Genomic DNA, 21,809 nt, shown 5'->3' on the forward strand with positions numbered 1-21,809 from the left:
AGGCTGACCTTGAACTCACAGAGATCCTCCTGCCTCTGTCTCCTAAGTGCTGGGATTAAAGGTGTGCACCACCACTGCCTGGCCCAACCAAGGCTAGTATTAAACTTGTCATCCTCCTGCCTCAGTCTGTAATGTGACAGAATTGCAGGCACATGTGACTACACTTAGATGGGGATTAGACCATCTATTTCCTTTCATAGGATTTCTAAGTCACTCACTTTAGAAGATGCAGTCACAGAATAAATTTCTAACAACATACAGTTGACTATTCATACAGCACCACATTTTAATTATTTAAGAACTGACTACCTAGATTTTAGATTAGGTTGCCCACTAATTTCTTCTTCATCATATTTCCACATTTCTGGGTAACTCCATACAGTTTTTATTTGAGGGCGAGAAGAATGAAGGCTATCAAGAGGAATGGCAGACATTCAGATAAAAGCAATGAATGTATATGCGCACACAGTTAAACTGAAAATTTCTCAGTGTATATGGTTAAAAGAGAACAGAGGTGAGTTGGTGAATTTACTAAGAATACTGAAAATAACTTGAATGTGCTCTTCAACATTATTCATTTACTAGGTGCATACTACATAGGGGTCATCATTTTAAGCAATGTAAGTACAAGCAGGTATGATACATAGTACCTAACTTCGAGAGGCTGACTACTAATTTTGGAGGGATAGAACAACATGTAAATTAGAGAAACAATAAAAACAACAAAATATTGTATATACAGGTTAACTGAGAAATATAACCAGTGATTCTTTGGAATTCAGAGGAGACACCAATCTGTAAGAATAGAAATTGGTAACATTTTGGCCTCAAATTCAGAGATCTGTCTGCATCCATAACAACTAGATCTCAGCTGCTAGCTGAGATGGTCCAGCATCACAGACTACTCCAGCTGGGACTTCAAGTAAGTTCTATCTACACTTTCCCATCACACAGAGACAAAATAAAAATTATACAGCTAGCTCTTCCAGGACTTGACTATTATCCAAATTTTCTCAGGGTGTCTTAAAGATGCCATCACCCCCAGACAACAGGAAGCAGTCTAGAGAACATGACACTCCCATTCTCAAGAGGTGGGGTGGGCGATTTTTGGTTGTTGGGTGGGCTATGGATGTGTGTCATTGTTTAGGGGACTTATCTGCAAGGTGTTCCTTGTCATGCTCAGGGAAAAAAACTAAACAAAGTAGGTTAGATTGAGAGATTCTTTTCTTGAAAAAGTGGGGAAGTAACATTAATCTCAAATATTGTTATGGAGTTTTGTATGTTGATACAAATTCATGTTTCTACACTTGTTTAATGTATTGGACCTATGTAGCTCATTTATACATGTAACATAAAAAGCAGGCAGTGGTGACACATGCCTTTAATCCCAGGACTTGAGAGGCAGATCTCTCTGAGTTTGAGGCCAGCCGGGTCTACAGAGCAAGTTCCAGGACAGCAAGGGATGTTACATAGAGAAACTCTGTCTCAAAAAACCAAAAAAATGTAACATAATGTTCTAGTCCTTAAAAACTATTTAGGATAATAAAGAAATACAGGTTAGCAGTTAGTCATCTATACAATCAAATTTATGGTCATGTTAGGTATGTTTTCAAGGTCAATCAGAGAAATATTTCAAATAGGTAGATGGTCTTCAAACACCTCAAAGATGTACAGATTATGACATTTAAAAATGTTTTGATAACATAAGGCTTTCCTTGACAATGAGACATATCTGCTCCTGGCAACACCAATCTACTTCATTAAAGGATGATGGACATTGAAGAACCTTCATGTGGAGTTTGCTTTTACTGTGGCAAAGATAGCCACTGGGCAAGAAATTGCCCTTGCCTTGATTGCTGATATGTATACTGTCCAAATTGGATAAGCAGGGCACAAAATAAGGTGACTGCTGAACTTTGCCAAGATAAGGTAGGACAGTCTGCTTCACAGAAAAGTCTGTCAGATATTCTAGGCACATAGGCCAAAGATGGATGCCCCAAAGTTACAGAGGAACCTTGGGTTGACTGTCCAAGCAGCTAGGTATTTCTGTTGTTTTTTAGATTTAGAAGTTGCTTTCTCTGTACTTCCTGTTTTTTTCAGGTAATATTATATCCTTTCAGGTATCTGATGGAGTTGAGGATTAGATTGTTATAGTTACAGTTTTCCATAGTTATAAAAGGAAGTAAATCAGGTACAAGACTTTGAATTTACCAAGATAAGATAGATAATAGAGTAGCTTCTCTGGATTTGCCAGATACAAATAAACTCGATGTTGTGAATGTAATTCTTACATGATAATTGTTATTGTATATAGTTTTATTGTGTTAGAGATAACTTTCATTTTTATTTAGAAAAAAACGGAAACGTTTCAGAATTATTTGTTTACACTGTGAAGATGTGTCTTTACCAAGGTACCTTCTGATTGGTTTAATAAAGAGCTGAATGGCTAGTTAAGAAGAGGTTTGGCAGGACTTCTAGGGACAGAGAGGACTCTGGGAAAATGAAAGGCAGAGCTACCAGCCAGACACAGAGGAAACAGGATGGACAGTAAGGAGATGAGGTAATGAACCTCATGGAAGAATGCAGAATAAAAAATATGGGTTAATTTAAGTTATAAAGAGTAGTTAGGAACAAGTCTAAACTAAGGCCAAGCTTTCATGATAATAAAAAGTCTCTGGGTCTTTACTTGCAGACTGGCAATCTTGATGAGAAAATACTACTACATTTGTTAGGTTAAGTGTTAATAAAATAATTCCTTACATGATCATGATCCTGACAGACCATTAACACTCTGATATACTACTCAGTGACTCACACTGATGTCCAGAAGCTTCCTTCTTTTCATCAGAACCCAACACAGAATACCAGTCTCTAAAGCCCTTGAAGCATCAGGAAGAAATCAGGTAAAAGAACTTTGTTAAGAAGAATGTGGAATGCAGAGTCTACAAGAAGTGGCATTTTGAAGTTGCCATCTTTTTGCTCACTTAGTTACTAAGAAACACAAGAACAAGACAGTCACACAGTTTTTGAGCTATGGATTGTTATAAAATATTATTTTAAGATGTATTACATTTGTTTATGCTGTGGAAATTTGTTTTAATAATGCAAAGTTGTGTTGCATTCTTTGATGTTGTATTTGTTTAACTCTGTGAAGCTGTGATTCTTTGCCTGTCTAAAACACCTGACGGTCTAATAAAGAGCTGAACGGCCAATAGCGAGGCAGGAGAAAGGATAGGCGGGGCTGACAGGCAGAGAGAATAAATAGGAGGAGAAATCTGGGAGGGGAGAAGAAGGAGCAAGATAGAACAAGAGGAGGACATCAGGGGCCAGTCACCTAATTACACAGCAAGTCATAGAGTGTTGCAGGAGGTCCTTCCACTCCTCCAGATAGCTGCTGAGATACCAGCCCATTGGGGCGTGGTCTCTCTCTTTAAAAAAGTGGTCACTTCCCTCCTCGCTCTCTTTTTGCTTCCTGCTCCGTTTCCAGCGACTAGACTCCTTCCTGATTGCGCAGAGGGCTGTTGTCTGGGACGGTGATCTGTAAGTTTTTTCCCCTTTAAATAAATACCACCCTATTAATCATAATTCCAAATTGGTGTGGGATTGTTTGTGACTTACACCTTCAATAGAGAAAGATGTAAAGAAAGGCACACAGAAACAGAGAAAGATAAAAGCCTGGAGGCAAAAGATAGATGGGATGATTTAAATTTAGAAAAGCTGGCTAGAAACAAGCCAAGCTAAGGCCAGGCATTTATAAGTAATAATAAGTCTCTGTGTGATTTATTTGGTAGCTGAGTGGCGGGCCCCTTGCCAAAAAAAAAATAATAGTAATAAAAAGAGTAAATAATCAACAACAATGGATCAATAAAATGTTCTTCCTTCCCGTCCTAATTTCAACCTCCATGGATCTGCCCTAGAAGTGAATTCCACCTATAATTAGTTACTGAATTAAATAAATACCTGAGCATCGAAGAGAGTGAGCCAGTTCTGTTGCCATAACTTGGATGATCAGACCAATTCGAAGTCGGAACATTTCAGCAAAGAGGCCAGGCTGAGTTCTCATGTACATGGCAAGATATACCATTATTTCCTGTGTACAGAATGGATGTAAAGAAAAGTTAGAGTACCACAATGTCTGTTTTGCAAGTTGTCAGGTCAATTAAAAACAAATACTGAAACATCAATTGCCAGGTTAAGCATTTTAATGCTGCCTACCTGTGTAAGGATTGAAATGCTCATGTCTCCTTCACTGGCTTCGTCTATTAGTTTAGTGAGTGCCTCATATGGTAGAGGTCTAAGGAAGAAAACAGTGAATGAAGACCAAAATCTACAATCACTTAGCCTAAATATGTTTCAAAAATTAAAACCTCAGTGCAAGTCCAAACCCCTGCCACAACAGCTCACCAAGTTTAGTTCTTTCACAACAAAACTCTCACGCACTGCCTCTGAGGCACACTCTTGCCATATTAACATAACTTTCATTTAAAATTCACCCCTCAATGTCTTTCCAGACCAGTGTTTCACTGTTAATCTTTACCATGTGACAAATAAACGTAATGACTACAAAGAAAGAAGCTGATGGTGGTGTTCGTGCAGACGTGCACTCGGGGTGCTTTGTGAGTGCCCATTTCCCCTTTCAACTTTAACCTTCACACCTTTGATTCCTTCTTCAGCAGCATGGAGCTGCATATAACAGCCCAATGCTCTAGCTATATACTTTCTTCTATTTCTTTTTCAGATTATGGTTGTCTTTTATGTTGTTAACTCTGTTCTGTGTTTTGTGTGTTTTTAGAATGAGTAGAATTAAGGGATTTAGAAAAATCAATAAGAAAAAAATTAAGTGTTACTTCCTATAAGCTTTCTCTTTTTTTTTGAAATTTTTAATTCATTTCTTTTTTTTTATTAATTAATTTATTTAATTATTAAAGATTTCTGCTTTCTCTTTTCATTTGCTTGTATCTCATCATTTTCCTGTTCTGCAGCTCTGTATATAAGAAGGTATACAAATTAGGACAAGAGAATTGTGGCAAGTTCACCCAATTTCTTTCTTTTTTTTTTTTTTTTTGTTGTTGTTTTTTCGAGACAGGGTTTCTCTGTGGCGTTGGAGCCTGTCCTGGAACTAGCTCTGTAGACCAGGCTGGTCTCGAACTCACAGAGATCTGCCTGCCTCTGCCTCCCGAGTGCTGGGATTAAAGGCGTGCGCCACCACCACCCAGCTTCACCCAATTTCTTAAAGGCTCAGCAAAACCTTATAAAAAGCCAACCACATGCCCCACTCACGCAGAGATGGTCTTCTCGCGAGGTTCTGGAGGAAGTCCTACCGTCAGGTGTTTCTGGTATGAGAGAAGGTCTGTGCAGGCCTATGAAGAGGGAACAGAGCTTACCCTTTCCAAAATTTTCAGATTTCCAAACATTCACAAATAAAAAGCTGAGTATCAGAAACTTTACGTGCAATTGAAAACAATTAGAAGTTGCAGTTGTTTAAAAAACAATTAGGAAAATCAAGGTATCCCCCTGCAGTGCAAAGGCTTGAACTGAGGATTCCAGGAAAAGTAGGCACTACCCTACCTTTGTGCTATACTCCCAGCACGGAGTTTTAAAGTATTCCCCATTTATATTTTGTGTAAATTCAAGAACTTATTAGTACCTCATCAAGTGCCTCCACCTTCTTCCTTAAGATCCCAGAGATGTATCGGATCAGACCCCAGTGCCGAATTTCACCAACTTTGCCATATAGTTCGCTAAGAAGCTCCCTGACAGTAGCACCTCCTTCTTCATACAATTCAGTGTCCCAGTCAGGTCCTCTGGAATTTTAAAGATGGGAGTACATTAAAAATGAGAAAAATATTTTCTTTTACTGTTATAATGGATATGCCTGTTTTGGCCTTTTTTTTTTTTTAGTAAAAAACTATTTATTAAAAACACTTATAAAACCATAAGAGTCAATCTCTCAATCTTGAAATTAAATGTCTAAGACACAAATTTTGTAATTTAGCTATGCTTTGACACAATGCATTCTCTTACCCACATCTCAAGCTTCAACATCACTGAAAAAGGTTTAAGTTCTGAAAGCACACTGTATTTTATGAACATTAGAATTGGTTTGTGTTGAAAGGAGACAGATATGTGATTATTATACAATTACTGTTACACAAATCAATTTAGAGATATAGAAAGTTATCTGAAATTGGGAATTTAGTATATGATGAATGTAGATTACATATTAAATGATGTTAAAAGCATCATGTAGCTTTCTGGAAAAAGTTGGATCAGTGCCTGAAAGTGTATCTTACAATTCTAAATGTGTGAAGACATAAATATTAAAATGATAAAAAACTTAAGGGAAATTAGCTCATAATGCTGGAAGAAAAATGATTTTCTAGCTATGAAACATCAGCAGAAGCCACAAACTGGAGTTCAGTAATTTTATACACACAAAACAGTAAAGAGTTCTTACTGAAGACAGTATGTAAAGTGCAGGACAAATTACAAAATAGGAAAAATAATTGTAATTCATAGACCAATTCAGCTAAAAACAAATAAAAGAAAGACATTGAAATACATAAAGTAAACAACAACAAAGGAAAATTGGGCAAAATAAACACTGGTATCCCATAAATATAGAAGAAGGCAGTCAACTTCACATGTAGTAAGAAAAATTAAAATGTATATTATATCAAGATAACATTTTATTATATCTAGCTCTTAAAAAGCCCCAAATTGATGTGGCTTATCACTTAAACAGTCCCTTGTGGGAGTGAAGATTGAAGCAATGCCTCTAGAGGGCTATTTGCAAATTCTGCAGAGCCTGGCAGTTCTTACAATACTTAAAAAACGTTACCATACGGCCCACCATTTCTGCTCTTATGGTTTAACTGTAGAATAATTCTTTCATATATATGAAGCAATTCAGTTAAAAGGTAATTCACCAGAAGCACTGTTTGCTATAGTGAATGACTAGAAAATACCCAAATGTCCATCATTATTAGGAGCATTGTTAAATAAATTATAATATATTTAAATAATACAATTTTTCAGATCTATTAAGAAAATAAAAGGTAGGCACCAATGCTCCTGCAAACCACCCTAATGTAATTTATTTAGTCATCAATAAAAATGATGTGGGAAGGTCATTTTTCAATCTGTTGTTTCATTGGTTAATCAATAAAGAAAACTGCTTGATCTGATAGGTCAGAAAATTAGGTAGGTGGAGTAGACAGAACAGAATGCTGAGAAGAAGGATAGTGAGCCAGACACCATGCCTCTCCTCTCTAGTCAGATGCGATGAAGCTCCGGCCCAAGATGGATGCAGGTCAGACATGCTGAATCTTTCCCGGTAAGCCACTACTTTGTGGTGCTACACAGATTAGTAGAAATGGGTTAATCAAGATGTGAGAATTAGCTGATAAGTGGCTAGAGCTAATGGGTCAAGCAGTGTTTAAAAGAATACAATTTGTGTGTTGTTATTTCGGGTGTAAAGCTAACTGTGCGGGAGCCGGGCAGAACAAAAAGCATTCCCGCTGCTCCTCACTACATAAAAAGAAATGGAAGAGCTGGGTATAGTGCATACAACTTTAATCCCAGCATTTAGGAAGCAGAGGTAGGGAGATCTCTGTGAGTTCAAAGCCATTCTGGTCTACACAGAAAGCAAACCAACAAAAACAAAAGGACACCACCAGGTCTGCTTGGTAACAGAGAGACTGGATAATTTCTGAGGCTAGGTCATCAAAGAAAATATAGTTTCCACCCTGTCTTCTCTTGTGACTCTGTAAGAACCTTGTCATCATGCTGGAGGAAGGACACATGGGGCATCATCTGAAGGCATTAGAGCTGTAGGTAATGAGGATGAATTTGTAGCTGATAGCCAGTATCTACTCCTGAGTATATGAGTGAGAAAACCTAGCTGACTTCATTCATGGCTCAATGTCTGACAAAAGCTGAATGTCAGACCTTGAGGAAGAACTGCCTAGTCAAGATCAGACAATCTAAGAACTATTAAAGACACTTTAGAGTTCCACATTTTTATTATGGTAAGCTCCTGTTCAAGCTATTGGGTATTGAGGTGATTTTTTTAATGAAGTGGTAGGTAACTGGAATATGTATGTAGTGATCTTTAAGATACACAGTATTGGTGAAAAAAGGGCATATAGAACAATTTATGAACTATGCTAACATTGGATACACAGGGCTATAAATACCTGCATATTTGTCTATATTTACATATGTATGCATAGAATGTACCTAGGAGAATGCACAGACAAAAATAACACTGACCATGAAAAAGCTGATTATTTAGAAATGGGGAAAATATTTGACCCTTTCCGCTATATATTTTTGAATAATTTTTGTTTTGTTTTTTTCAAGAAAGGGTTTCTCTGTATAGCCCCGGCTATCCTGGAACTTGCTATGTCGACCAGACTGACTTGAACTCACAGAGATCCACCTGCCTCTATCTCTCAAGTCTTGGGATTAAAGGTGTGTTCCAACACTGCCTGGCTGCATACTTTTAACATGTTGAACCACAAGGGTCTGGAGACAAGGCTCAGTAGTTAAGAGCATGTATTGCTGTCGAGGACAGGGGTTCGGTTTTCCATACCCACATACTGGCTCACAATCCATAACTCAGTTCCAGGGAATCTGACGCTGTCTTCTGACCTCTAGGCATCAGGTATATACATGGTGTACATACAAACATTCAGGCAAAATACGCATACACTCATACACATAAAATAAAATTAGAAAAAAGTTGAACTATAAGAACTTATTGCCTATTCAAATACCAATTTTTTTAAAACATGAAAAATGTACCTAAAATGTGTCATCAATGGGTACTGTTGTGATCCAGTTGCCCTCACTCCCCCTGACTGACAGTGGAACTTCCTTGTGGTCTGTAATTGACAAGGATGTTTGTGTTCTTTCTGGCTGGCGGGTCTCCACAGAAGGAGTAGAGGTATAAAAGGTTGCTGGACAAAATAAAGGTTGCTGTTCTTCCACCTGAAAAGAAGCCTCCCTGTGTCAATCCCGGCACCCCTGCCAGTCTTGGCTATCCAGGCTGCGCTGGCTGCAGCAAGTGGAGGTCCCACCGAGATCTGGAAAGTGGGGACACGTGAACGGGGTTGCTCCAGCTGCCGGCTAAATTGAGGAGCGTATTGGGGAAGGTAGTGTTCTAATTTTTCATCCCCAGAGATAACTCTGAGACATCTTCCAAAAGATAAGCAAGTATAAAAAGGTGGGAGAGTGAATTGAAAGGCTTCAAAAAGTAACTGAAACTCTTAAAGCAACAAGGCATGGAAGTAACAAGACAGCCAAAGATTTTGTACAGAAGAGGGTTTAAATGTTCCAGACTGAGAACAAGCCAAGTCAGATTAAAAGGACTATGTGTGTCTTCATCCCCAGAGATGCTCTGAGGGATGCCCTCTGGAAGATTGGCCAGTAGGAAAGAAATAAAAAGGAGGCAGGAAGGTGAATTGAGGATCTCAAAAGATAGAATGTGTAGAGATATGTTACTGTGTTGATTGTGTTGTCTTTTGTGTTCTGGACTGGAGAAAGACAATTTATTCTGGGAACTTCTAAGAAAGGTATTTTGACTTTAAAATATGGGTGTAAGGATTTGATGCTTTGGAAAAGAGGTTCTGCTTTTGTCTCCACAGAGGATGAGAACCTGTGCATTCATTGCAAATTTATGCGGCTTGAATCACCGAGACACCCTGAAATGTTGATGTAAAATACTCCCAAGAATGCAGCACCCCCGCTCAGCAGGAAGTAATGAGACAGGTTGACAATGCCCAAACTCCCTAAAAGATTGTTAAAGTGGGGCCCCTTCAATGGTTCTGGAGCAGGAGCAGCGAGCCTGCTTCCCTGAGTTCTGCTCCACTTCATGCAGCAGTTTGGATCCAGAGTGAGTGCGGCTGGGGCCAGAAGGCAGCTGGAGCAGAGCTTTGCCACCACAGCTACTGCTGCCGGACTTGCTCTTTCCCAGACTGTGCAGAAGGCTGAGACTGTCAACCAGCAGGCTGAAAAGAGTCAGCAAAGCTTTGGACATTCAAAATGATCTTAATGGACATATTCAATCAGGCATATTGGCCTTAAACCAACAAGTGGCTCTGGTTCAGGAGCAAGTGGACTATCTTTGGACTTTTCAATAGTTAATCATGTTATGTGAGTTACTCATGGCACTGTATTGCATGCTTCTGCTACTGTTAGGGAACTCAACCGTCATATGAGAGGGGTTTGGAATACTGCTTTTGTTAATTTTACCACCCAGTTAGTGCATGCTAGATGGTTGCAGCACTGGTCTGGCTCCTTGGCACTGTCAGTCCTGGGGATACTTGGTTTAGGGCTATGTGTCTGGGTAGCCACGAATGGGCAATACTTTGGGGGCAGGATGCTACCTAAGACAGGGAATATTAGAGGGCTATTCCCCACGACAGGCAAGGTATTATAAAATAAAATGGGGGGAGTTGTTGTGATCCAGCTGCCCTCACTCCCCCTGACTGACAACGGAACTTCCTTGTGGTCTGTAATTGACAAGGATGTTTGTGTTCTTTCTGGCCAGTGGGTCTCCACAGAAGGAGTAGAGGTATAAAAGGTTGCTGGACAAAATAAAGGTTGCTGTTCTTCCACCTGAAAAGAAGCCTCCACGTGTCAATTCCGGCACCCCCGCCAGTCTTGGCTATCCAGGTTACAAAATAAGCAAGTGCAAGTTAAAAACCAATGGGCTATTTATATTTACAGGAGGTTGCTTGCAAAGAGTAACCAACATAATAACTTTTTAGTGAAGGAAACTGGAAGGCACTTCCTTAAATAAAGGATCAACTCAAGTGATCAAAATTAACACTATCTGCAGTAAGACTAATGTTTTCAAAGAAAGGAACTTTAGTGGCAAGCCTGCAAAAAAAAAAAAAAGGCCCTAATCTGAATATTACTTAAGGGGAAATGTTGCAGAAACCAAAGTTAAAGACATTTTAAAAGAGGCAGGTGCAGAGAGGAGCAGAGGGACAGAGAGGGTCAGAAGGGCAGAGAGGCAGAGGCTAATGACACTTACCTGGCTAGTAATTATTTTTTATTAGCAAATAACTAGATATGGGACAATTACTGTCGTAAGTATACCTTCATGACTTCAGGATACATGACTTTCAAATCCTTATCTTGACTTTCAAATTAAATTTCCATAACAGACAAATTTGTGTTCTTTGCTTAACAGTTTGTTGAAGCTTAAGCAGTGTAAAAATATAAAACCCAAGGCCTCAGAGTGTACTCTACAAGAGATGATTTGCTTTGCATGAACAAATTCTCAGTTTGATCCTGAGCACTGTGAAAATAGCTTGTGTACTTAATAATTCCCATTCTAAGAAAGCATATTCCAATCAAGTAGCAACTGTGAAAAATATTTCTGTTTATCTGTGTTCTTCATGCTATCAGGAATTATCATCAATAGACTATAGACATGGATCTTGCTATGCTGCTTAGGCTGAACTCAAACTCCTGGAATTAAGTCATATTTCTGTGTCAGTCTCCCAGATAGCTGAGACTATAGGTGCATGTCATCAGGGCTATGATGGAGGAGTTACTTTCATTTAATAAAGAAACTGCCTTGGCCCATTTATAGGCCAGCCCTTAGGTGGGTGGAGTAAACAGACAGAATGCTGGGAGAAAGAAGCCGAGTCAGGGAGTCGCCATGATTCTCCCACTCCAGACAGACGCAGGTTAAGATCATTCCTGGTAAGCCAGCTTGTGGTACTACACAGAATATTAGAAATGGGTTAGATCAATATGTAAGAGCTAGCCAATAAGAGACTGGAACTAATGGGCCAGGCAGTGATTAAAAGAATACAATTCCGGTGTAATTATTTTGGGGCATAAGCTAGCCATGCGGGCGGCCGGGTGCCAGGGACGCAGCCCCACTGCTCTTATTTCAACAGGGCTAGCTTGTTCAATTATTTTTTTTTAAATACATGAATTAGGCCAGTATGTGGTGGCACATGCCTTTAATCTCAGCACTCAGAAGGCAGAAGCAGGCCCGTGAGTTCAAAGTGAGTCTGGTCTACAAAGTGAGTTCCAGGACAGCTAGGGCTACACAGAGGAACCCTGTCTGAAAAAAAAAATCAAAAATATATATGAATTGTAAAAATGCTTCACTTTGATGGGGGTGCTTTTCAGATAATGGGAATACTTGTGTGTTTTCACTTGCTCACTAAGTAACGTAAGTTGAAAGAAATGCTTTGGAGTTGTTTAAAAACAGACAAAACAAAACAAAGACAACAATAACTTTTTATCTAATATATTTCCCTAGTTGTGCAACCTTGACTATGTTGATACAGCTTTCTGAAAGGATTTCCACATCTATAATAAACATAGGTACTGAATCGCTCATTTAAAAAAGCTCTTCCTTTTGGTCTTTGTGTGATTTTTGTATTTTTTTAATTCTGTGCTAGGGACTAAACCCAGGGCCTTGTACTATTAAGTAACCCCTTCATCAAAAAGTATAAGAACTGAATAAGGGTATGCATTCTTTTGTCCAAACTTGTACATGTGGCAGGCACAGGGTTATATTCTGCAGCTACAATGAAAGTAAGTCTCTGAACTTGGGGAGCTTCATCTAGAGAGGTGAGACAAATGCATGAAAACAGCATGCCAATACGGCAACAGTCATACACATGATGTCAGAGGCTTGCCTAAGGAGAAAAAGGTAGGAAAGGGAAGGTTTCCAGCTACTTCCTTGAGACTATGTCAGAAGCTGACTGTGAATCAGTCTGAAGGAGGACAAGAAGGTCTCCCACAGACAGAATAACGAGTGAATGCACAGATGTGAGAGACATGATTGCTAGAACACCAATTACAGAACACAAGATGGTAAAAGAGGGGTCTGAAAGCAGGCAGGAACTTTATCATGGGGGCTCCTGTATGCTACATTAACTCTTAAACTCTTTTTTTCCCCCTCTGCTTAAGGGAAACAAATTGGAGAATTTTCAACAGGGAAGAAACTTAAGTGAGCACATTAAAAAGATTAGTATGTAGAATTTGAAGACTAAGATTTGGTAATCCCTAATAAAATACTAGATCTGGGCAGTGACCAGTATTAGATGTTATAATCATTAAAGGAAACACTAGCATAGGTGAAAAATATCTGATTAATCTTTCGTTGTTATTGTGGCATGCTGGTGATAGAACCCAGGGGCTTTTGCATCTTATGTAAATACTTCAACACTGAGCAGCACCCCTAGCCATTATTTTTCTGAAACAGTGTATATAGCTTAGGCTGGCTTTGAACTCACTATGTAGCCAAGATCAGCTTTATAGTCCATCGTCCTGGTTCCATCTCCCAATGCTGAGATTACAGGTACACACCACCAAGCCCAGATAGGATTAATCTTTTATTTTTATTTTTATTTATTTATTTATTAAAGATTTCTGCCTTCTCCCCGCCACCACCTCCCATTTCCCCCCCCATCAAGTCCCCCTCCCTCATCATCCCTAAGAGTAATCCAGGTTCCCTGCCCTGTGGGAAGTCCAAGGACCACCCACCTCCATCCAGGTCTAGTAAGGTGAGCATCCAAACTGCCTAGGCTCCCACAAAGCCAGTACGTGCAGTAGGATCAAAAACCCATTGCCATTGTTCTTGAGTTCTCAGTAGTCCTCATTGCTTAATATGATAAAAAAATAACAATCATGGGCTGGATATGTAGCTCGGTGGTATAACACTTTCCCAGTATGTACAAAGCTTGGGAGTCTTACTCTCCACAAAAGAGAAAGAGTTAACAGCAACACATTTTACCCTTTCTGGTATGATATCACCTCTGAACTTGTCTTGCTTTAAAAATTGAATGCAGATCTACCAAATATGTGGTAATAACTATCAATTTATAGGCAATACAAAGTGAAATATGTTTAAATAACATCATGAGGGGACACTCAGCAAAATGAAGAATGTGAACTCTACAGAACAAACCAATATTAGGAAGAGAGAGTACAGGCATTTAAAAAGCACTTATAGAAACATAGTAACCAAATACAATGTGTGGACTTGAATTATGTTTGGAATTCAACAAATCAACTGTAACAAAACATTGGCTAATCAGAGATGTTTTTGAACACTGATAGTATTAAGGTATAATATTTAATATTCTAAATAATTAAAACATTGTGTCATGTTTTGTCCTACATGCTCTTGAGACCCTATTTATTTTCGTGGTCTACTTCTCCGTTGTTTAAGTTTTGTAATTTCTAGAGTTCTCTGTTCAAGTTCAATGCTTCTGACCTCTATGCTTTATATTCCACTGCTTCATTTTGATTACTATATTTTTATTTCTAAAATTTCCATTTAGCTTTCCTTTATGCTTTCTATTTCTTTGCTCAGACATTTAGTTTTCATTTGTTTCTGGGGTATTCATAGTTACTTGTGAAGCACTTTGATAGTTCCTCTATGAGATTTTTTTGTTTAATTGCAGCATATACCTTATCTCTGCTGACTATCAATTCCTTTTGCCCATTCAAGTTGAGAACTTCCTGGTTCTTGGTATAACAATCACTGGTATCCTAAACATCTGGGGTAATATGGTGCAATAATGTGGAACTTAATAAATGCATCCCAGCAGGCCTTTTCTGATAATGTACCGCTGCCTTGTTACCACTTTCTGGGGATGAAGTGTGGCTTCCCCATTTGACCTTCCTCGATAGACAGCAGAAGGAAAAAAAGTGTTGTACAAATCATGTACTGAACTTAGCAGAAAAACAGGGCATATGCATCCACTTCTTATCAAGAAATTCCAAGGGATCCTTCCTCTGGTGCTAGTGAGAATGTAACCCAAGCCCCACCCTCAACCATACCCAAACCTCAGGTCTACTCTTCTTACTCTATTAAGTTTTTCAGAAGGAATTTAGGGGCCTCATTTGCTCTCCCAGAAAGTGTCCCATTGGTCCATACTCTCTTTGTATGTGTGCATGGCATCAGCAACCTTGGCATTCAAGGCATGTTTATAAGAGAGGGTTCATCCTAATTCTCCCTGGTCATCACAACATAAAAAGTACTGCTTATTTTATGTAGGTTAGATGGGCAGGAAATTATATGAGTTCATTTTCACATGCTGAGTAGAAGACAGCAAATACTTATCAGGGTAACTTACACATAAGCAAACACTCAAAAATATTGTTTCTTTTTCTGATAAGCCTCTATGGTTTTTTTTTGTTTTTTGTTTTTTTCTTTTTTAGTGATTCCGTGGGGTCTCACTCTGAATCTCGGGTTAGCTGCTGTGTAGCAGTTTCCCACCAGATTGAAGCATTCCAACCCAAAGGGAAACACCTTAAGTCAGAAGCTAAACAATTCAAACAAGCTTCAGGAAGTCCCTGAAACTGACCAGATTCTTTAGGCACCTCACTCCCAGAATAAGCAATAAATCCTGCTGTGTCACTCTCAGGCCATCAAACTGACAAAAAGAATCTCAGACAAGCAAAATTGCAAAGAATCTCATACAAGCTAAGCTGCAAAGAAAACTCTAAGACCCACCAACTGCCTAGAAGAAGCAGAAACCAGCATGATGTGGGATTCCCCTCTGTATGCTGTGAATACCATTGGTTAATAAAGAGATTGTCTAGGGCCTGTGATAGGACAGAATAGAGGTAGGTGGGGAAAACTATACTGAATGCTGGGAGAAGAAAGGCAGAGTTGAGAGAAGCCATGTAGTCCTGCTGTAGACAGATGCAGTAAGTCACAACCTTGTAGAAATACACAGATTAATGGAGATGGGTTAATTTAAGATATGAGTTAGTCAGAAATACACTTAAGTTATTGACCAAACAATATTGTAAATAATATGGTTTCTATGTGATTATTTCAGGGCTGAGCAGCCAGGAACAAACTAGCGGTCTCCTACAATACCAGCAGAGCTGCCTAGAAGAGGTTTAGACCAACTGATTACTTGGAGGGGAGACCTCAACCTGCTGAGCTGCCTGCAGAGTACGCAGTATGTTCTTGGTTTCCAGCTTTTGTGAACTGCCACCCAAGCGGGGATGGGTATTGGTGATGCAGCTGTCTTTGAGTAAATGTCTGCTCCTGTAAGTGACTCCTCACCCATGCTTCTATAAATAATTCCAATAAAACCCATTGGTTCACCAAGTTTAGACTCTGGTGGCATCAGAACTCACTATGAAACTCCAGCTGGCTTTGAATACATGGAAATCATCTTGCTGACTCAGCCTCCTGAGTGCTGCATTTACTTACAAGCATCAGTTACCATGTATGAGGGCCCACAGATGTGAGCCTGTTCCACCTTAACTAAAGGTCAGAGAGTTTACCAGCTTATGTGGCTACAAACAAAAAACCTTGACCTAGAGTGTGGTTACTTGGTGTTTTGGATATTAAGATGGCCCATAGAGGAGGATCCACTTCACATTGACCAAAGGTCAGAGAATTCAATTCCTGCTCCTTCATTTTAAAATAGGAGGTTTGACATAGGGAGTGGCTGCCTACGGGATACTTGGTCTAGGATATATTTGCTGCATATCCTGCCCAAAACATCAAATGCTTTACTCAGGAAATAATGGCTTGATGTCTCAAGTACTGAAGCAAGTAATTGTTCTGACTGTCCTTTGTGTCATGTTAAAGTTATTTTTTTTTTGCCTTCTTCCCCCCCCCCTTTTGTATTGGGGTATAAAAGTGTATGAAAAATAAGCATGGGCACATTCAGGATTCAGTATTTACTGAATTTCCCTGCTGATGCTGCTCTGTGTTTCTTACTTTTATTTCTCTCATATTGCTGTTCCTTTTGCTTAGTAATTCTAATCCTTACGCTCCTACCATGGAACATATGAATTTCGTCGGTCGAGGCTAGTCTTTGACAATCTTGCCCACTTTCTTTTGAGAGTTAGGAATATAGGACTGGGGAGACAGAACAGTTGGTAAAGTGCTTGCTATGCAAGCATGAGACCCTGTGTTTGATTCTCAGAGTCAACATTAAAAAGGCCAGGTGTGGTGGCACACTCTTGTAATCCCAGTGCAAGGGAAACAGACATAGCCAGCCTAGGCTAACTGGCAAGGCCCACGTCAATGAGAGACCCTGTCTCAAAAAACAAGATGCATAGTGCCTGAGGACTGACATGCAAGGCTGACTTCTGACCTACACACACATATGCATATGCATCACTACAAATATACCTTCACACACAAGCATGCGCGTATACACAGACATGTACACACAACATATATACACACATACGCACACACAATATACCAATAGGCTTCCATAAGAACCACAATACTGATAATAATATTTATCTGTTATTGATTACCTATTAGGCCTGGCATTGCATTATGAATTTTACACACACACACAATTTTATTCCTTATTTTACATGTATGGTTATTTTGCCTGCATGTGTATCTGTGTGGCGTAGGTGTGCCTGATGCCCACAGAGACCAGAAGAGAGGGCTAGATCCCATGGGAGCATGCTTACAGATGGTTGGTTGTGAACCATTATGTGTGTGCTGAGAATCCAACCTAGGTTCTCTGGAAGAGGAGCTAGTCCTCTTAATCAATGAACTACTTCTTCAGCCCTGAATTTCCAGATATTTATAATGATTTTTATGAGGCAGGAATAATACTAATTTTGTGAATGTACACAATGTAGGCTTTGAAGTCACACCATGAGTATATTGGTAAACTGTACTAAACAGGTACATGAAACTCAAATGCTGTGCTCCATTTACTGTGTGCTATAGTTTAGATCTTAGATAGTCTTCAAATGTTAAACTCTTGGTCCTCTACCTATGTAATTGCAGGGAGATGGTGGAAACCTTTATAAAGCAGAGCCTAGATTAGGTTACTGAGGTGTGCCCTTGTAGGAGATACTAGGACACTGTTCTATTACTTTCTCTCTCTCTCTCTCTCCTGTAACCCAGTTATGAGGTGAATGGTTTCACCCCATGCTGCTGCCATGATCTGGTACCTCATCACAGAACAACCATGGCAACATGGCCAACCAACAATAGAATGAAATCTCCAAAACTATAAGCCAAAATAAAATTCATTTTTTTCTCTTTTTCCATATGAAAAAGAGCAACTTTATATAGTTAAAATAATCAAATTCAAGATATTAGTTAAAGGTAATTCAGGTTATTATTTAAAGGCTTTTTATACCTTTTATGTAGAGAGCTGCGTGGAGCTGCACCTGATGGCAATATGTAGAGAGCTGCGTGGAGCCTCACCTGATGGTGCTGGCTTCCGCCTTCCGCGATCCCAAAAGCGAGTGATCTCTATAATAATCAACTCCTTATGTTAGGCCTGACTTATGCTATTATCATGCAATGATCGTCAGCTGCTTGCATATGCGTGGACCTATGGACTACAGAGTTTGCTCAGCAGTAACAAGCATTTGGCTGCTCTTCCAGAGGACCAGGGTTCAATTCCCAGCACCAACATGGTGGCTCACAACCATCTGGAACACCAGTTCCAAGGGATCTAACACTCTATTCAAGCTTTGGAGTGCACAACAATAAATGCCCAAGCAAAACACTCATACACATAAAATAAATAATTACAAAGCATATTAAAATAAGGAACATTTTGAGCTCTAAAGTAAACCTTTTTTTAAATAAACTGTCACAGGTATTTGTTATAAGAGAGAAAGCTGACTAACATGCTATACTTCCTCACAATATGTGCATTAATGTATACCAATAATAGCCATCACTTACTTCATTGAGTACAGCATATAGAGTATATCGGCTTGCTCTTGTAAGCTTGAAGTCTCCTTCAACTGTGAAACCAGCGACTGGAAGTCCACTTCCCCAGATTTGTCTCTAGGAAGATGTACCTCTACACGAACAGAAGGAACCTTTGGAATAAGAAATGATAAAAGAGACGAAGTTAACAGTGCTTAACTAGATGATGACCTAGAATAAATTATCTTTCCACCTCTAAACCTTTTCTACAAGTATTTTCTAAATGCTGGTCAGATGTGGTAGTGTACACCTGTGTAACCCTAGCATTTGGGAGGTTAAGGCAACAGGATCAGGATTCAAGACCATCCTCATCTACATAGTAAGTTAATTGAGACTCTGCCTCACAATGTTTTTCCTAAAATGCTGATAAAAAGCAAAGCCAAAACAGCAAGACCACCAAGCTCTAAGATAGAGAAAAGTAGTTTTCTAGGTTTACATTAAAAATAAACTTAAAAAGACATATATCTTTATTTGATAGTGTTTTGTGTCAACCTGACACAAATGAGAGTCATCAGAGCGGAAGGAGCCTCAGTTGAGGTAATACCTCCACAAGATCCAGCTGTAGGCCTTTTTCTCAATTGGTGACTGATATGGGAGGGACCATCCCATGTGGGCGGGGTCATCCTCGGGCTGGTGGTCCTGGGTTCTATAAGAAAGCAGGCTGAGCAAGGCAGTAAGCAGCCTCCTCCATGGTCTCTGCATCAGCTTCTGCCTCCAGGGTCCTGTCCTGTTTGAGTTCCTGTCCTGATTTCCTTCAATGATGAACAGCAATGTGGAAGTGTAAGCTGAATAAACCCTTTTCTCCCCAACTTGCTTTCTGGTCATGATGTTTTGTTGCAGCAAACTAAGACACATCAGAAACCATAGTGGCTGATTTTCTTACTTTCCTTAAAGATGGCAGAGTTGGAAACACCTGTCCTGGCCCCAAGGCCCTGGGTCAGGCCAGAAAACACCCAAGTGCCTGCCCATCTGGACCCTACAGCTACAATGAACAAATACGTGATGGGGAGAGGAGAGAGAGAGAATAAATGATGGAGAGATGGAAGAGAAGCCTGTACAACCACCCGAGGCCATGGTGATGCTCAGGCCTGGTTGTCACTAAGGGCCATGTCTGAGTCTATGGGCCTACAGTAGCTGGGGTCTATCTGTGGCCTTGTATTACCACTGAGGGCCATTTGGATGTCTGTAGTTTGGGTTGGCGCCTGGGGCCATACTCATATCTCTGGGTGTGTGTGGTGGTGGTTTCAAATTGATCTGATTGGTCTGTGCTTCTACCTGAGGCCATGGTGATATCCAGACCTCTGGGTCCATGGTCCTACTGCAGCTGGGGTCTGTGTTGATGCTCGTGACCTGTGTTACCATCAAGGGCCAAGCAGATATCTGTGCCCTTGTACTGCTGCCTGAAGCCATTTTGAGGGCCAAGGGCTGTGATGCTGCTTGGGGGCCATGTCTGGGTTTGTGGTCCTACCTTGGCAGTGTCCGATTAATGTCTGAGGCATAGGCTACCACCAAAGGCCATGTAGATATCTCTGGTCTGGGCTTCTGCCCGAAGCCATGTTGATGTCCAAGTACTGTGCTGAGCTGGCCTGCCCTTCACTGGGGTGGTGCAAGAGAGATGGCCCCAAATGCATGGGCACAGGAGAGCTATCACCCAGGCCCAGATCTAGGACCTTGAGTTGGCCCACCCCAACATCTACCACATCTATGAGCTGCTGGAGTGTGTGAAGGGACTGGTCTGCAGACCCAAAGCCATAGGATCTCCACAACTCTGGGCAACAGCCGGATATCTGAGAGAAGTCTTGGTGAGGGTCCAGTATTGATGATATTGAACTTGACCAATGACTCATTGCATGCACATTTGCAAGTAAAGCTATTGGGGCAAAAGGGTGTACTACGTGACACACCACAGCTTCCGATGCCACTATGATGAAGACATGTGGAGAGGCAGGAAAGACACAGCGGAGCGAGGTGGTGCATGGGCTGTAGAACTGGAGATGCCACAGCTGTGACTGGTACGAGAGAAGGCTGCAACTGATGGAGGAACCGGTGATTTCCCAGAGGGCTTGGCCAGAGGTTTTGCTTTGTATTTTTTCGCTGCTTTTTCCTTTTTCTTTTGTGGGGGAGGTTACAAGGGTGGAGGGCAGATATGGAAGAACTGGGAAATGAGTGGGATTGGAATGAATGATGTAAAATTCCCAAAGAATCAATAAAAAAGAAAAAAAAGATGCCAGATTTTTATGAAAAGCTGACAGAAATGCACAGTTACCTGGTTATCTTGTGGAGACTGAGGTGAGTCAAGTAAATTGAATGAAGGGCGAGAAGGCTGAAATAACTTTGTAGGAAGGTACATGTGAACATCTGCAAGAAATTGACATTTATGGAAAAAGTGAAGGTAAGTAGGAAACATAAAACACATGGTTGACAGCAATACGGTAACATGTGGATCAGTTCTTTACAGAACAAGAATGACGAAAGTTTCCTTCAATGATATAAATAAAAAGAAATGTGGCTATTAGATAATTTTTAAATATCCAATTAATCAATGCATATTTTTATATTTTTGAAAGGATTTTCTGTAATTGTACCATCAACTGGACATATATCTACTTATTAATAGGATCACTGTCACAATGATGCTATCACTAATATTTTCATATAAATACATAAAAACACATAAGAGGAATAACTCAGCTACATTTTACTTTTTCTGGGATTTTCTAGCCAAATATTTGATTTCCAGAGGCTGTGACTGGATGATTCTATCTAGAGAATCAAAAAACATGTAGTGGTTGATAAACTTTGAGATGTTTCTAAGATGTTTTACTTACACAGTAGAAATACTTACCATAACCTCTAAGGAGAGACCTGCACTTCATTTTCAGCATTTTACACAGAGAGACGATACAGAGCTCAAATAACTGGTCAAGTAAGTAAATAGCAATGCTAGGAATCGAATTCTGGTTTCCTGATTTACAAATGATAAATGCAATTTAATGAACATAAGTTCATGTCATTGCATAAACTCTTTCTAGCTGGAGCACAACCAAAGGGTATCCTAAGCTTTTCCTTCATCTCAATGTTAAACAGTGCTCAC

General features: G+C 39.9%; 1 protein-coding gene across 3 annotated transcripts in view; it reads right to left on the reverse strand.

Moving 5' to 3' along the window:
* The window catches only part of Phka1 (phosphorylase kinase regulatory subunit alpha 1), a 138,444-nt gene that overhangs the window by 23,117 nt on the left and 93,518 nt on the right, over window positions 1-21,809 (reverse strand). For all 3 annotated transcript variants that reach the window (XM_057759383.1, XM_057759382.1, XM_057759381.1), the window contains 6 exons: window positions 20,982-21,073; window positions 18,689-18,828; window positions 5,648-5,804; window positions 5,281-5,360; window positions 4,216-4,294; window positions 3,961-4,090 (listed from right to left, as the gene is read on the reverse strand). In XM_057759383.1, the coding sequence (XP_057615366.1) occupies window positions 3,961-4,090; window positions 4,216-4,294; window positions 5,281-5,360; window positions 5,648-5,804; window positions 18,689-18,828; window positions 20,982-21,073 (678 nt within the window). The remainder of the gene's footprint in view (window positions 1-3,960; window positions 4,091-4,215; window positions 4,295-5,280; window positions 5,361-5,647; window positions 5,805-18,688; window positions 18,829-20,981; window positions 21,074-21,809) is intronic.

Source organism: Chionomys nivalis, chromosome X, assembly GCF_950005125.1.
Source record: "Chionomys nivalis chromosome X, mChiNiv1.1, whole genome shotgun sequence".
NCBI lineage: Eukaryota > Metazoa > Chordata > Mammalia > Rodentia > Cricetidae > Chionomys > Chionomys nivalis.